The 16,859-nt window shown below is 36.4% G+C and overlaps 1 protein-coding gene across 4 annotated transcripts in view; it reads left to right on the top strand.

Annotated features, from left to right (window-relative positions):
• LOC121441613 (TGF-beta-activated kinase 1 and MAP3K7-binding protein 3) overlaps positions 1–16,859 on the top strand; it is a 65,995-nt gene that overhangs the window by 37,409 nt on the left and 11,727 nt on the right. For all 4 annotated transcript variants that reach the window (XM_041642834.1, XM_041642835.1, XM_041642833.1 and 1 more), the window contains 4 exons: positions 4,412–5,867; positions 6,873–7,033; positions 11,936–12,029; positions 14,643–14,726. In XM_041642834.1, the coding sequence (XP_041498768.1) occupies positions 4,412–5,867; positions 6,873–7,033; positions 11,936–12,029; positions 14,643–14,726 (1,795 nt within the window). The remainder of the gene's footprint in view (positions 1–4,411; positions 5,868–6,872; positions 7,034–11,935; positions 12,030–14,642; positions 14,727–16,859) is intronic.

Raw genomic sequence — 16,859 nt, 5'->3', positions numbered from 1 at the left:
TGCTTCCACAGCCAGTACTCCTACTCACTGAACCATGTAGTTCACTGTACATAGCCTTCTTAAATATTCTTACTTGTCACTGAGCCAATGGCCCAGGCCTATAATCCCAGCTGTTTGGGAGAATGAAGCAAAAGGATTACAAGTTAGAGGCCAGCCAGGGCGACTTAATGAGACCCTCTTTCAAATATGAAAAAGAAGGCTGGCAGTATAACTCACTGGTAGAACATGTGTAAAAACCTAGGTTCAGTCTCCAATTCTGCATAGAAATTTATGACCGTGTGTCCAACTAAACAACATTGGACTTTATGAAATCTTCTACACATTCATTCAATTTTAGTTAAAATGCTTAGCAAATTGAAGATGACATTGAGTCTACTCTGTAGTGTTTTTACAGTAGTTCTGTGATGATAACATTTCCATTGTTTGTATTTATGGTTTTAAATTTTTCTCTATTTTTACTTTAGGCATGCCTGTGAATATGTTGACAGTCTTACCTTTTTATTGTTTGAATTAGGATCCTTTTTGTAAAATTACTATCAGGCTTACAGATATGTTATGTAAAGCATAAAGTTTCATGGTTATTTATAAAAATACCAAATACTATGTTCACAAAAATACAAATATGTTCTCCCCTAATCTCAGACATTTGATACATTTTGAGATAATTTATTTTTCATATATTTTTCTTTTCCACCATCTGTCACTGACACATTCTGTTGGCAGTCAACTGAACCCTTTGATTCCTGATTTGCTTTTTTATTTTTTAATTATTCTTATTTTATGTTTATGAGTATTTTTGTACATGTGTATCTGAACCATGTGCATGCCTGTGCCCAAGGAGAGCAGAAGAGGGCATTGGATCCTTGGGACAAGAGTTAGATGGTTGGGAGCCACCATGTGAATTCTGAGAATTGAACCCAGTTCCTCTGGAAAAGCAGCCAGTACCCTTAACTGCTAAGCCATTTCTCCAACCACTCCAGATTTTTTCTTTTTTTTATTAATTTTTAAAATTTGTTTTGCATACCAACCACAGTTTCTCCTCTCTCCTCCCTTTCCATTCCCGCCCCACACCTTCCATCTACCCTCTCTCTATCCACTCCTCCATTCAGAAAGAGGCAGGCATCCCATGGGAGTCAACAAAGCATGGCATGTCCAGTTGAGGCAGGATCAAGCTCCTCCCCCTGCATCAAGGCAGGGCAAGGCATCCCAGCATGGGAAAGAGGTTCCAAAAAGCCAGCACATGCGCCAGGGACGCATCCCACTTCTAGGGGCCCCACAAACAGATCAAGCTACACAACTGTCATCCATATGCAGAGGGCCTAGGTCTGTTCCACTGCCTAGCTGTGGGTCCAGGGTCCATGAGCTTTCACTAGCTAGTCAGCTAGTCTACTCTGTGTGTTTTCCCATCATGATTTTGACACGTCCTGCCAACTTGCTCATATAATTCCTCCTTCTCTGACTGGACTCCTGGAGCTCAACCCAGTGCTTGGATCTCTGCATCTGCTTTAATCAGTTACTAGATGAAGGATCTCTGATGACAATTAGGGTAGAATTAGGGTAGTAATCAATCTGATTACAGGAGAAAACCAGTTTAGGCACACTTTCTACTATTGCTAGGAGTCATAGCTGGGGTCATTCTTGTTGATTCCTGGGAGTTTCCCTAGTACCAGGTTTCTCTCTAGCTCCAAAATGACCCCCTCTATCAAGATCATTACTCTTCCCCCTCTGTCCCACTCCCAACTCAGCCAGCTTGATCCTTCATATTCCTACCTTTCTGTCCCCTCCCTTGTACCCCTTCCCTGCCCCCACTTTATCCAGGAGATCTCATCTATTTCCCCTTTGCAGGGAAAGCCATGGGTCCCTCTTAGGGTCCTCCTTGTTACCCGGCTTCTTTGGGGCTGTGGATTGTAGACTGATTTTCCTTTGCTTTACATCTAATATCCTTTTATGAGTGAGTACATACCATGTTTGTCTTTCTGGGTCTGGGTACCTCACTCAGGATGATTTTTTTTTTCTAGCTCCATCCATTTCCCTGCAAATTTCATGATGTCTTTGGTTTTCGCAGCTGACTAATACTCCATTGTGTAAATGTACCACATTTTCTTTATCCATCCTTTGATTGAGGGGCATCTAGGTTATTTCGGGTTCTGGCTATTATGAATAATTCTGTTATGAACATAGTTGAGCAAGTGCCCTTGTGGTATGATTGAGCTTCCTTTGGGTATATGCCCAAGCTTGATATTGCTAGGTCTTAAGGAAGGTTGATATTGCTAGGTCTTGAGGTAAATTGATTCCCAATTTTCTGAGAAACCATCATACTGATTTCCAAAGTGGCTGTACAAGAGTGTATTCCCACCAGCAATGGAGGAGTGTTCCCCTTGCTCCATGTCCTCTCCAGTATAAGCTATCATCAGTGTTTTTGATCTTAGCCATTCTGACAGGTGTAAGATGGTATCTCAAAGTTGTTTTGATTTGCATTTTTCTGATAGATGTCGAACAGTTCTTTAAGTGTTTCTCAGCCATTTGAGAATCTTCTGTTGAGAATTCTGTTTAAATCTGTACTCTGTTTTTTAATTGGAGTATTTGGTATTTTGATGTCTAGTTTCTTGAGTTATTTATATACTTTGGAGATCAGCCCTCTGTCAGATGTGGGGTTGGTGAAGATCTTCACCTGTTCTGAAAGCTGCCATTTTGTCTAATTGACAGTGTCCTTTGTCTTACAGAGCTTTTCAGTTTCAGGAGGTCCCATTTATTAATGTTTGATCTCAGTGTCTATGCAACTAGTGTTATATTCAGGAAGTGGTCTCTTGTGCCAATGTGTTCAAGGCTACTTCTCACATTCTTTTCTATCAGTTTCAGTGTAACTGAATTTATGTTAAGGTCTTTCATCCACTTGGACTTAAGTTTTCAGATGAGGTTTTTTTTTTTAATTTATCAGATAAGGTTTTAATAGGTAGTTTTTCATTCTTACTCACCATGATTTTCAGGCAGGACAAGAAAATTTTGCAGTTTCAGTATTCCTAAACTTCAGTTAGTCCCTCTTTCTGTAGTACTTTTCAAGCACTTTCTATAAGGAAAATAAAATTACCTATGTTTTTTTTCCATGAATCAAATTCTTTAAATTTCTAGATTTCATTTTTGCAAATGTTTTCTTGACTGTGAGTTTGGTGTTTTTATTAACTTCTTAAGGCTCCAACTTAGTAATGTCTTTTGCTCACACATGTTTTCCTTTGAAGTTACTGTGTAGAAAGAGCACTGGGACTTGAGATCAGGGACCTAGAAGTGGCTGCATAGTTAACCAGTTCATTGCCTTTTACGACGCCATGCCAATTCCTAGTTTTCTTTTTCTGCATCTGGAGTGTTAGTGGGTCTGTAGTTGAACTCTAAATGTATCTCAACAATACCATCATTGCAGTGCATGTCCTGTGGTAGACTTAATGTTTTATTTGATTCTCTTCAGTGAAGTATTTCCTTTCACTTTTATGTAAAATGAAAATGTAAAATTAGGTATAATAACATATATGTTTGAGTTACAGAGAAAGTCATGTTCATTAAGAAATTTATTAATTATTTCAAAGATGGTAAATAATGTGTTTTACTCTAATAAAATAGTTGAGAGTTCTGTATTTTAGTGGAAACTGCTTTATAATATCTTTTAAAATATTTAAAGTAGACATGGAACTTCTAAAGGACAGTTATTACATGTGCATAACTAAAAAGCTATCCCAAGTATATTACATTGCTGTTTAGCTGGCACAAACTTTATGATAGAATGAATTTCATTAATGTAATCTGGATATGGTTGTTAAATTCTCGTTAATTCTGGCTAAATCATGAAGGCATGGCTCCAACTATGGAATTTTGCTTGTTGCTCATTTTACTTATATTGCTTAAATTTTTCCTAATGATACAGGTTAAAGGTATTTGGGGATAAATTTGGATAAAAGAAAAGTAAAGTCTGTGACATTTTTATTGTTTAAAGTCTTCAGGAATATTACTTTTTCCGTTTGTGGTTCTGGTGCCTTTTGAAAACTAAAGGATGGTTATTTTCATTTTTATCAGGTTAAACTTAATGATGGATGTTACAGCAATTGTGATGAACCCGAGAGTAGCACATTTTAAGTTGCTGAGCTGCAACAAGTATAAAATGAGTCCTGCATTTGGAATGAGAAAACTTGGGGTTGAGTCACAATGTTCATTAGTAGGTGCTTTACATTTCTGTAGTAGTAGTGGTAGTACTAGTAATGTGAGCTAAATGCTTATAATTTTAATTGTTTAAGATTCCTTGTGTAGGACAGATGACTAATGATTTTTATGATTAAAATACTCCTCTCTACTTAGAATGAGTACTTGTGTAACTGACTTCTACTGTTAATTTTGCCCATGTTGTTTGTACCATTTTCTCCCATAGAATAACAACAATCTTGAAGCCTGTTGCCGAGCCCTTTCCCAGGAGAGCAGCAAATACTTGTATATGGAATACCATAGTCCAGAAGACAATAGGATGAATAGAAATCGCCTTTTGCATATTAACCTGGGTATCCATTCTCCTAGTAGCTACCACCCAGGAGATGGAGCTCACCTTAATGGTGGTCGAACACTGGTACATAGCTCAAGTGATGGACATATTGATCCTCAGCATACAGCAGGTAAACAGCTGATATGTTTAGTTCAGGAACCGCACTCAGCCCCAGCTGTTGTGGCTGCTACTCCCAACTATAATCCATTTTTTATGAATGAACAGAACAGAAGTGCAGCTACTCCTCCTTCACAGCCACCTCAGCAGCCATCTTCCATGCAAACAGGAATGAATCCATCTGCTATGCAAGGGCCTTCACCACCGCCACCTCCGTCCTACATGCACATACCTCGGTATAGTACAAATCCAATTACTGTTACAGTATCCCAAAACCTCCCTTCTGGACAGACTGTACCAAGAGCTTTACAGATTCTTCCACAAATTCCAAGCAATCTCTATGGATCTCCTGGTTCTATTTATATTAGACAGACATCTCAGAGTTCATCAGGAAGACAGACTCCTCAGAATGCTCCGTGGCAGTCCTCAACACAAGGCCCAGTGCCTCATTACAACCAACGTCCTTTACCTGTTTATCCACATCAGCAGAACTATCAACCTTCTCAGTATTCTCCCAAGCAACAGCAGATTCCTCAGTCAGCTTACCACTCACCACCCCCTTCTCAGTGTCCTTCACCCTTTAGCTCTCCACAGCATCAAGTACAACCCTCCCAGCTGGGTCATCCAAGCTCTCATGTGTTTATGCCTCCTAGTCCTTCAACTACTCCACCTCACCTTTATCAACAAGGACCTCCTAGTTATCAGAAACAGGGGAGTCATTCAGTAGCCTATCTCCCTTACCCAGCATCTAGCTTACCCAAAGGTTCCATGAAGAAAATAGAAATTACAGTTGAACCTTCTCAAAGACCTGGGACAGCAATAACTAGGAGTCCTTCACCCATCAGTAATCAACCATCTCCAAGGAACCAGCACTCACTGTATACAGCTACCACACCACCTTCAAGTTCCCCATCTAGAGGGATGTCTAGTCAACCAAAACCTCCATTTAGTGTTAATCCTGTGTATATTACGTATACACAGCCAACTGGACCTTCATGTGCTCCATCACCATCTCCTCGGGTGATGCCAAACCCAACTACAGTTTTTAAAATTACTGTAGGCCGAGCAGCAACTGAAAACCTTTTAAATTTAGTGGACCAAGAAGAACGCTCTGCAGCACCAGAACCTATTCAGCCCATTTCAGTGATACCAGGCTCCGGGGGAGAAAAGGGAACCCACAAATATCAGCGGAGTTCTAGTTCTGGATCAGATGACTATGCCTATACACAAGGTAAACTTTAGACTGGTGAAATTTACTATTTATAGTCAACATGTGGTATCTGATTGAAAATAAAACACTATTGGCTAGTTACTTTCAATTAAATGCTTAATATATATTAAATGTTGAGTGGTAGCACTACCTAGAGTAAAATTATTGTTTCAGAGTCATCTATTGGCTGTTTTTAAATAAGAAACTGCGAGTATGATCATTGTAACCTTGTAAACTAATCAGACTTTATTGGGGGATATCATTCATTGGGAAAAATATAGACAAATACAATGAATATTGTGAAAATATACATACAACTTGGACTCTGGTTTATCAAATCAAAGAATTTGAGATTTCTAAACAGGGCTGGAAGGGCAAGCATAATAATATTTTTAAATGTTATAAGCAGTGGAATTAATGAAGAAAATTCGTATTGTCTAGGGAAATTGAAGTTTAAAAAACCTATTTAGAGTCTTTAAGATTGTATAAGAATATATGAGAGTTTAGCATTCTTTCAATATTTGAGAGAGGAATTCATTTTAATTGTGATTCGGAATGCCTGGTGTCAAGCCTTGTGTCTGTGTGTGTCTGAGAGAGAACAGGCATGCGCATATGTGCAAATGTGGACCTGCTATGTGGAGGTCAGAGAGCCATTCAGTCAGTTCGCTCTTGCCACTTTGTGGAATCTGGAGATGAGACTCGGGCCTGCAGAAAAGTATGTTTACCTGCTTAGCCATTTCAATGGTCCTTAAGCATTTTAACATACACACAAGTATAGATTAAGAGGCTCTCAGGAAAACGAAATGTGACAGAACAAGAGGTATGAACAGATGATGCCATTTTGGGGTAGTAGCTTAGAGCTAAAGTAAAGCAGAAATGGATATAGCACGGTGTTACTAAGACCTTAAGAGTAAATGCTGATGCCCAGATCGAATGAGTCTTCTGTCCATTAACAGTATATTTAGAAATTCTCCTGTTGTTTGTTTGACTTTATTTTCTGCAATGACTTTATCTGTAATGCTATAGCCTTGCTGTTACATCAGCGAGCAAGGATGGAGAGGTTAGCAAAGCAATTGAAACTTGAAAAAGAGGAGCTAGAGCGGTTGAAGTCTGAAGTTAACAGTATGGAGCATGACCTGATGCAGAGACGGCTCAGAAGGGTCAGTTGTACCACTGCAATCCCTACGGTAAGTGATCTGTTACACCATATAATGATAGGAAGATACGGACATTCTCTGTCCACAACATTTGTTTTTCTTTCAAGTTCTAATCCTGCCTGATTTTTTTAAAAAAGGACAACAACAACAACAAAAATGAATGAATGCAAGAGATTTGCACATAGTAATTCTTGTCAGAAAATGCTTTTTCACACTTGTAATTGCTCATGATTATTTTCAAAGACTGACAGAGTGTAGATTTATTGCAAGAGTATATGATAACAAAAGGCTTCATAAATTACTCTTTCAAGCATAGACTGTATATTTTTCTAAGTGTTTCAAGTGGGTTTAAATAAGTTAAATACTAATTTTGAAATTTAACAATATTGGTGATAGAATATCTTAAGGCAGGGTAGTTCCATTCTGTGTAACTATGTAAATGTTCACTGTGCACCAGTAATGTTCTTAAGGAAATTAGTAAAGAGTTATTATATTTTTAACTTGTTGCTTAATGTATTTGAGTTCTAATGATGTTACATAACTTTGAAAATTATGAAATTTATCTCCTCTGTCATGTCACCTTTTCTGTGATTTAGTTGACCTTTTCACCATTTGATATTCATGTATTCTGTATATGTTTATGAATATGATACTGTGTTAGATGTTTAGTAGTTAATCTGTGAGTGAAAAGTAGGCTTCAGTGATAATTGCTGTATTTGCTCATAGATAATGAAGGCAATTGCACATTAATTGGTTTGTGAATATAATTGGTGTACATCTCTACTTTCATGCATCATCCTGGAATGATCTTCCAAAGCTTCATGTGTGTAAATCCTTACTAAGGGTATTCATCTTCTTCCCATCTCTAAACCTGGGGTGATCTGGCTCTTGAATGTATATGTGAGGCTCTTTGTCCTCAGTAAGGAAGGCAGACTACAACTGCTTTCTTGGAGAGTTTGCCCTGCACTATATAGAAAGAGAGGAAAGGGAAAATTATTCTTGACGGGAAAAGAATATAAGGTACTTATGGCTTGAAGCCAAGACAATCTTACTTAAAAGGCACAGTAAGTCAAGTTTCCTTGTTTAGGCCTGAAATTTCTAATGAGTTTACAGAAGTTATTTGTATAAAGGTGAGTAGAGTGGAGACCTTTAACACTGCAGTGGTCAAGGTGCTTGAACTTTATTCTGCTGGTAAGAGGGAACTAGTAGAAGCTTTTTGAGAAAGAAGGTTCTTGAGAAAGAGGCATACACAATAAATTAATGGCTTTTTCTATTCACAACATTACTCAGTTTAGAATGTTAGAAGGGAGGGAGTTATCACAAAGCAATAGAAGCCTTACAAAGCTAGCTGCAAGAGTGATGTTAATGGAAATCAAGTATCATTCTGATTTCCTTTATATGAAATCTTCATTGACTCATCTGTTGAGAGAAGCAAGCAAAGGATAGTTGGACACCTTTTAATCATTTAGGTATCTGTAGAGTAGTTATCTTTTGTCAGAGCATTGCTTTGAAATACCAAGCACATTATAGCTCCAGTTAAATAAGCATTGTTTTTAGTTGGAAGTAGAAAACTATTTGGTGTGGCTTTAATTATTGTTTCAAATAAAAACACCCACATTTTATATTGGATTTTTTTATTGATGGGTCTTTTTTTCAGAATGGAAAAATAGTAGATCCTCTCTGGGCTGTAGTTTATGGTTTATAATTTAAAGCTTAAAAGTGAAATGGGCAAAATAGTTGAATAAATCAAGTGTAGCCATCCTTCACCAACAGAAATTCGACAGCACACTTAAGAGTAAGTTGGAGGACAGTAGGGCTTGGCTGAGGGGTAGTTCCTGTGTGCATGAAGGTTAAGATAGCAAGTGGATTTTCAAGTGCAAACTTGACTATTCCGCTGCTTGTGTCAGTCACATATCTCTACAATACCTATAGTAGAATACCCATGTTATGGCGTTTAAATAGCGCTGGAAAAGGTATATTATGTTCAGCAGTTTATACAATGTCCAACAAATAGCAAGTGTCTTTAAAAACTAGCTTGGAAACAAAAATGCTGAAAATATTTGCTTGAAATAGATACACAAATCTGAGTCATTTCATAAAATTAATTTTCTTTTAAGATACCAATAAGGTACAGTTGGGTGGAAAAAGGAACCAAGAAACAAATCATTTAGTCAGAATTTCCAGTTAGTTCATTGAGTCTCATTTGAAGTAATACCCATTATGGGATTGGGAATCAGATTACCTCTGGCACTTACTGTCTATATTGATTTCTCATTAAAGGGAGTTATTATAAGTATGTTATAATATTGTCCACATAAGGAGACAATGTATGTAGTGTGTGACGTGGATGTTATTAAGTACTCAACAAGTAGTTGTCTTTATGAACATAACACTCGTGTATACAAATACCAGAGAACTGACACTTTTTACTAATATGCACACATTGTTACTTTTTGGGTTTCCAAGCAACTTCTTACCACGTTGTACATTAAAAATAGGAGAGAAATGCTTAGTTAATGAGACTAGGATATATATTTCTGACCAGCAATATATATATATAGTTGCAGAAATTTTGAGGAGCAGTGAAATAATGTTTTTCAAATGATAGCAAAAGTGTACTGATGGTGTCCTTTTTCTTTAGCTTGCTATTTATCACATTTTATTAAATGGCTCATAAGAGATATGCATGTGAGAAAGAAATGTTAACCTTTTGCTAATAATATTCATAGAGGAGGCAGAGTTTTAAATTTTACCTTGAAAGAGAAATAAGATTTTAATATAGAGAGAGCTGCTGGTTGTCCCCTCCCCAAGTCAGATTCATCCTAATCTAATTGAATTTTGGGATTACTCCACTGATTTGTGTCCTCATTATATAATTGAGGCCAAGGAACCAAAACCCATCAGTGTTCTTCAATATTGGTGTCTTTGAGACTAGATTTTAAAGTTCCAAATAGTTGGCTTAAAAGATTTCTACTACCTTTTCAGAAGAGCATGGAATCTTTTATTTGGAAATGTCAACTACAAACATTATTTTTGCCTACATGTAAATCTAAATTATTATAATTTATAGTGAATCTGAATCTTCCACGGAAACACAGTGTGCTTTTGATAAATGACACTTCTCAGAAACAGCATTTATCTCCCCCTGTTTAATCAGAAGCTATGAGAAGAATAGGTAAACCCGAAGTTGAATGAATTCAAGTGGTTCCTCTCTCTTAGAATGATAAAAATGATTCTGGTTAAAAGCAAATGTATAGTAGCCTTTTGATTATAGTGTGTGTTATTAATACTTCCATGCTATGTTTACAAAGCACTCAGGGCCACTATGCTAAAAGTCATTTCTTCCTATTGCAAAACATATAGGAATGATAAGCCCAAGGTACTGAACTCACAAAGTAGGGGTTTACTTATGTGTTCCTAGGAGGGTGAAGTTATCCTTATTAATGCTCAGGTGTGTGCTGTACACTATTTTAGTACTACTCAGTTTAAGAATTTTGTGCCTTAATATCACACACTTCACCCAATGGAATGAAAAAAGAACAATTCAAATTAAATGTTTCTAGGTTAATTTTGTTGTTGAATCTCCAACATTCTAAGGGCTTGGAAATTTTTTAAAAGTTAAAAATGCAGTTTGATATTTATTCTTCAAAATATTTGAGACTAAATAATGATAGTGATAAGGTCATGAGATAAGTGGGTACAAAACATGTAAAAATTAACAGTCATTAAATGCTGTCATGTATAGACAATATCCAGAAATTGCTCTTAAGCCTTTTTACATCACTGCATTGAACTTTTGGTCCCTGCCGGTTTCTATGCATGCCCGCTTACTCTTACAATATTCCAGAAGCATACAGTATCCTTTCTGCTCTTTTTTGTGCACTGTTAACCTGTTTAGTCTTTGGAACAGTACACATTTTTAACAATAAATCTCTCTCTCTCCGTTAATAGATAATTTAGCATTTGACTTTATGCAATTGAAATTACCCTAGTGATTGAGCTAATACCTGGGCTGTGTGGAAAAAGCTTCACTATCCATGCCACTAGAATCTAAGCACAGAAACTGTAAAGAAATTAAGAATGGGGTGGGAATTGAAGGCTTATAAAAAATGGTTTAGTCACTGAAAGACCCTAGGGGGTAGAATGGACTGGACAGGCTAAAGTAGAAGAAACAGAGGAGTTTATTGGTACCTGATATTTCTCTATGTTAAAGTGCTTCTCTTGATCTAGAAAAAAAAATATTTCTACACATGTAGAATATTTCTATACATGTGTGTGTGTGTGTGTGTGTGAGAGAGAGAGAGAGAGGGAGAGAGGGAGGGAGGGAGGGAGGGAGGGAGGGAGGGAGAGAGAGAGAGAGAGAGAGAGAGAGAGAGAGAGAGAGAGAGAGAGAGAGATTTATATAAGTCCTTGCTCTACCAGTTACTAGCTTTATACATTTGGGGAAACTTAACCTCTCTGTGCTGTTTTCTCATTAGTAATTCCATGTAATATAACAATACATACCTCAAAACTCCTTTTAGCAGAAGGAATGAGAAAATTCTGTAAACCACGTACCTGAACCTATGAAAGAACTAATTTTTACCAGGTTAGACAAGACTTAAAAATCATGAACATAGCCAATTTAAAAGGTTGTTTGTTGCACTTTCCCTTACTATAAAAATATAAACAAATATTTGCTGTGCTCTAGTATTACAGTAATTGTAGCTTGGATGATAGAACATAGTTTAGTGTGTGCCTGGCCACTGTACAGTTTTTGTTGATGTCCTCAGTATACCTTTTACCTAAAAAATTCATAGACATGCTCTCTTTTAGGCAAGGCCGTATTCTTGGTAATACCCAATCAGATTAATTAACATGAAACACAGTTCTTAAATGTTGGGCTTGATAATGACTTTCCCACAATTGCTATTTTGGGTGCTTTCTTACTAGCCTGATGAAATGACAAGATTGAGAAGCATGAACAGACAACTCCAGATAAATGTTGACTGTACACTGAAAGAAGTTGACCTCCTTCAATCTAGAGGTATAGACTTGATTGTTTGGTAAACCATAAATCATAGTATGGTATTTTAATCTGCTTAAATGGCAATAGTTTTGGTTTCATAGATTTAGGGACAGTTTTATCCATTCTAAGAATGCCTTTAAAGAGATCCCCCCACTCCATGGGTCAGGGTCGGTAAAACAATGATGTTACTTTGGCAGCTTCATATATTTGCATTGTTTTATACCGTTACATTGCATTTATCCTTTTAGTCATTTAACATGACTATTGCATAAATTGATGGGTATTATTTCTAAGACATAGTTTATATTATGTGATAGTCATAGTCTTCCAAAATATTGTGACAGAAAAGAGAGCACCAAGTAGAATACCTGAGTTCTTGGTTTTAAAAGAAATTCACTCTTACAGTGGAAGCTCTCTTATTTTTCAGTTAGCCAGCTCATCAGATTAGAGAAGGACTTTGTTTCCCATAAACTGCCTATCCCACTAATTACATGTACTGCTTTTACTAGTTAGCTATACTCCTGCAGTTAAAAACAAATGTTTTAATAATGAATAACTAACAGGAATTCTTAGAATGCTGCTCTTTTAAAAATTTTCTTTGGCCATTATATAGAGTCAAACATAAAATTATAGGAACCATGAATTAGATTTGAATGAAAACAAGTGACAAGGGCAGACATTTCTAAGAAAGTGTTGTTAGTATATCAGAACCGCATTCTGAAGAACCCAAAACACAAAATTATAAATCAAAGTTCAGCAAATTAGGGCAATACTACCTGTTTTTATAAATAGAAGTTTTAGTAAAACAAACGTGCTCATTTGTTTATCTAGTATCTATGGTTCCCTTTGTGTTTCAAGGACAGAGTTGAATACTTGTAACACATTGTATTGCAAGTCTACAAAATCTAAGTTACTATGAGGATTTGGACAGGAACTTTGTGGACACTTGGCTTTAGGTTATCATGAACATGGTTTATGTAGGAAGCGGTCCTTGTTCAGCACTAAAATACTGCTGTATTGAGGATGTGGTGTAGTGATAGAAGGTTTGCATAGCATATACAGTCCATGGGGATTGTAATCCTCAACACTTCTATAAGAACAGTAGAAGAAAACCCTGCTATGTTTATGTTACCCCAAAGGTGATATGTAATTTTTCTTAACAATTGTTTGCTTGAATCGGCCTTCTCCCAAACTTTAATATTCTTAACTATGGCAGCTAAGAGGGCTTCTACAGTTCATTAAGAGTAGTATATAATATAGTATCAAACAGTTGAACTAAAGATATGAAGCCATCTGATCATGGAATTTGAGCTGTCAAGCCTGGTTCTCAAAAACCTCGTTAGTCTATGTAGTCTACTCGCTTTAAGCAGTGAAAAAAATCACTATGCATAATATGTAGGGTATATCAACCATTACTATTATGTGATTACATCAACCTTTTTTTTTACTGATGTGGTCATTGGAGCAAAATGAAAATCAGTAACATTAGATCATTTGCTTAAGATGTTTATAGTAAGCTTTCTGTGAACTGCATAATAGAACATCAGCTGTAACTTAGGTGATTGAAGAAATGCATGTGCAGCAGTTAATATATCAAGTAGCAGTATGGCTTTCATGAGCTATAGGAATTTTAAAAACCCTCCTTAAAGTAGCCTATTCAACTGAATGAAACTTTGGTTAATAGAACCTACTGAGTTTTTTGTTTGTTTTTTATTCATTTGTTTTCGGAAGGAGCTCTGGTTTTGGTATATATTGACCAAATGGTATCTTTTGTTGTTCTTAAGATTTAGAAATGCTTAAGGGGTCCAAATATGGTGTACTTTCTTCTAACTTGTTTTTTGGCAGTGGGGAGGTGCATTTTCAAGTAGATGCAAATAAATCATTGCATGATTTGATGAAAAACAGCTTAATATTTGATTGTAGTGAGGACATTTTTCACTAGGAGAAAAAAAACAGGAGCCTCAATGCAGTACATCACCCTTTGTATCCAAGCTCAGGTGGAATTGGGGTATAGTGGGCAGAGTATGGGAGTGAAGGGGAGAACAGAACTGGCACCTAATGCAGTCTGATCTTGAAGGAGCCCCAATAGGGTACATCACTGAAAAGAGAAATTTAGCCACTGAGTAGACATTTCCAGAGAAAATTCTCTGCAAAGCCAGCAAATCTCAGGGCTTGTTTATTCTAAAATTTGCATGATATCATCATTAGTAAGCCCACAGGGTCATATAACATGCATTTGGCTTCTTCTTTAGATGACTTTATTACAAATTATGAGAATAAGTGTCAAACCTTCTTTGAATTTTTTTAATTAGACCAAACAGGTCCACCACCTTTTTTTTTTTTTACTTTACCTTCTTCAAATGTTCCATATACAGAATTCTGCTTCTTAAGGGTGCTAGCCTTATAAAAATACTCCTTTAGGTAATATATAGACATACATTATTTCACTGATGTGCTTGGCTATTTTTTACAACCATTAAAGAAAAGAGGATAGGATTGTGTAATGACATTTGAAACACTAGAAAACATACTCTCTTCCCACGTGTTTCATTAATGTATTTTCTTATAAAAAAGATCAAATAACCAAAGAACAACTCCTAAATACCTGTGGTTTTCTTCTTTTCTTTGTAGGAAACTTTGATCCAAAAGCCATGAATAATTTTTATGACCACATAGAACCTGGCCCAGTAGTACCACCGAAGCCATCTAAAAAAGGTGAGTAGGGTCATAACATCAATATTATAGAAGTTAAATATGCTTCTGAAGAAATTTCTATTCAAGCTATTCATTAGACTGTTTCTCATAAAAGGTGTTATCCACAGTAATGTGGCAAAAATGAAATAGTCCCCAAACTTTAATTTTTTACAAAACATTAAAATTGTTAGAACTGTTGTAAGGCATAGTGATTATTTCTTTATCATAATAAAGCTATATCCTGAAAAATATTCTTCTGCAACAGTGAGGATCTTGAAAATTTTTTCAGTAGACTTTGTACATAAGAATTCTTTGCTGCTTGATAAGCAGAAGGTAAGCGTAACTGATAGGGACATGAGTGTTTTCTCATCAAGAACAAAAAAAGTCCTAAATATTTTCAATATCTTATAACAAATGACTGAATGTAGATTGATCACTCATTTTCTACCCTATTCTTATAAGCCGTATTATTTTATAAGGCTCAATATACAACTGATATTCAAAATTCATATTTTAATCCTTTTTCATTAAGCAATTCAAGACAGTTTGATTATGAAGACATTGAATAGTAGAGTGCGTAAATTCTAGTTCTTTTATGGATTGTGGCTTAGGAGCTTATCTCTTTATTGTTTACTCCTATTGTGGATATTTTACCTGATATACATTTGAAATAATGTAGTGATTTCTAAAAATGGTTGAAAATGAATATTAGTGGATGACTACCAAATACTAAATTTGTCACAGTAGCAACATTATATTTAGTCTCAAGGTGAAAGCCTTGGATTATATATCATTGGATACTTTAGCCTTTTAGGTTCACAAAATATACCTCATTAAACTTGATCAGTACCTTCTAAAGTGTTATCTCTTATAGACAGCCTAGCTGATGAGCTATAATTAAATGGCTCAATGGCTGTTATAGAAGAAACGGCCAAAAATACAGGAGTCCACCACATTTAAAACTTAATTTCTTGAATAGTATCATCTCCAAGGAGCTAGATACAAAGCTATACATAGCTTTCCGTGTGCAAAGACAATAAACTGTTGTTATGGTGCTAGGGAGAGGTCAGGGTGTCAGGTGTACTAAGAAGATCCTCAGAATTGAACCTCTTTGGCACCCAGTTGTTAAGTACTTTGAAGGAAATTTGATGTTGGTTTTTGATGGTGGAATTTTATAACAAATGAAATAGAGAAAAGCAAAAAAAAAAATCAGTTGTAGAAGGAGCAGCGGGCTATGTTCCCGCCCAGCTCCCACACAAGTAGCTTTATACCTGAAATAACAACACACAAATTGTATTCATTTAAACACTGCTTGGCCCATTAGTTTTGGCCTCTTATTGGCTAATTCTCACATCTTGCTTTAACCCATATTTAGTAATCTGTGTAGCACCACGAGGTGGTGGCTTACTGGGAAAGATCTTAACCTGCATCCATCTCTGAGAGGAGAGCTATGGTGTCTGCCTCACTGCCTTCTTTCTCCCAGCATTCTGTTCTGTCTTCCCCGCCTACCTAATTTTCTGTCCTATCAAAGGGCCAAGGCAGTCTTTTTATTAACCAATGAAAGTAACACATAGACCCTCCTCCATCATTTCCCCTTTTTCTGTTTAAACAAAAAAGAAAGGCTTTAACATATTAAAATTACATATAAAAAACAGTTATCAAGCAAGAATTATAGTTACAATATTTATATCTATTTTATCTTTTACCATAACAAAGGAAAACTATAACTATAACTAACCATTCTTCAACTCCATCAAAGACTCCAGAAGGATATAATATTTGTTACCTAATTAAACAAGAAAAAAGCAACTTTTAAAACTCTAGAAATGACAGAGACATCTCGCTGCCTGGACAGTCACCCAGAGTTCCTCTGTACCTTTGGGGCATCCATCTTCGGCCTACAGGCCCATAGTATCCAGCAGACTTTTCCATGAAGCAGGAAAATGCAAAGATAGTTCAGTCACTTTTTTCTGTGTCCTGCAGAATGTCTCGCAAACTCTTTCATGAGTCAGGAACCCTGAAAGACCATCTCACCTTTAGGCAAGTTTAGCAGTCCTCTTTCTATGCGTTCTTTGTGTCCAGTTTATGTAACAGTCCAGGCAAGAGCAGTTTCTTGCCCAAGTGGCCAACCAACTCCATAAGGAGCCTCTTCAA

Source organism: Microtus oregoni, unplaced genomic scaffold (assembly GCF_018167655.1).
Source record: "Microtus oregoni isolate MIOR12 unplaced genomic scaffold, Mior012 000079F_ref0000094, whole genome shotgun sequence".
In the NCBI taxonomy this organism is placed as follows: Eukaryota; Metazoa; Chordata; class Mammalia; order Rodentia; family Cricetidae; genus Microtus; species Microtus oregoni.
Note: the sequence above shows the minus strand (reverse complement) of the source record. Positions and strands in the feature narration are given on the sequence as shown.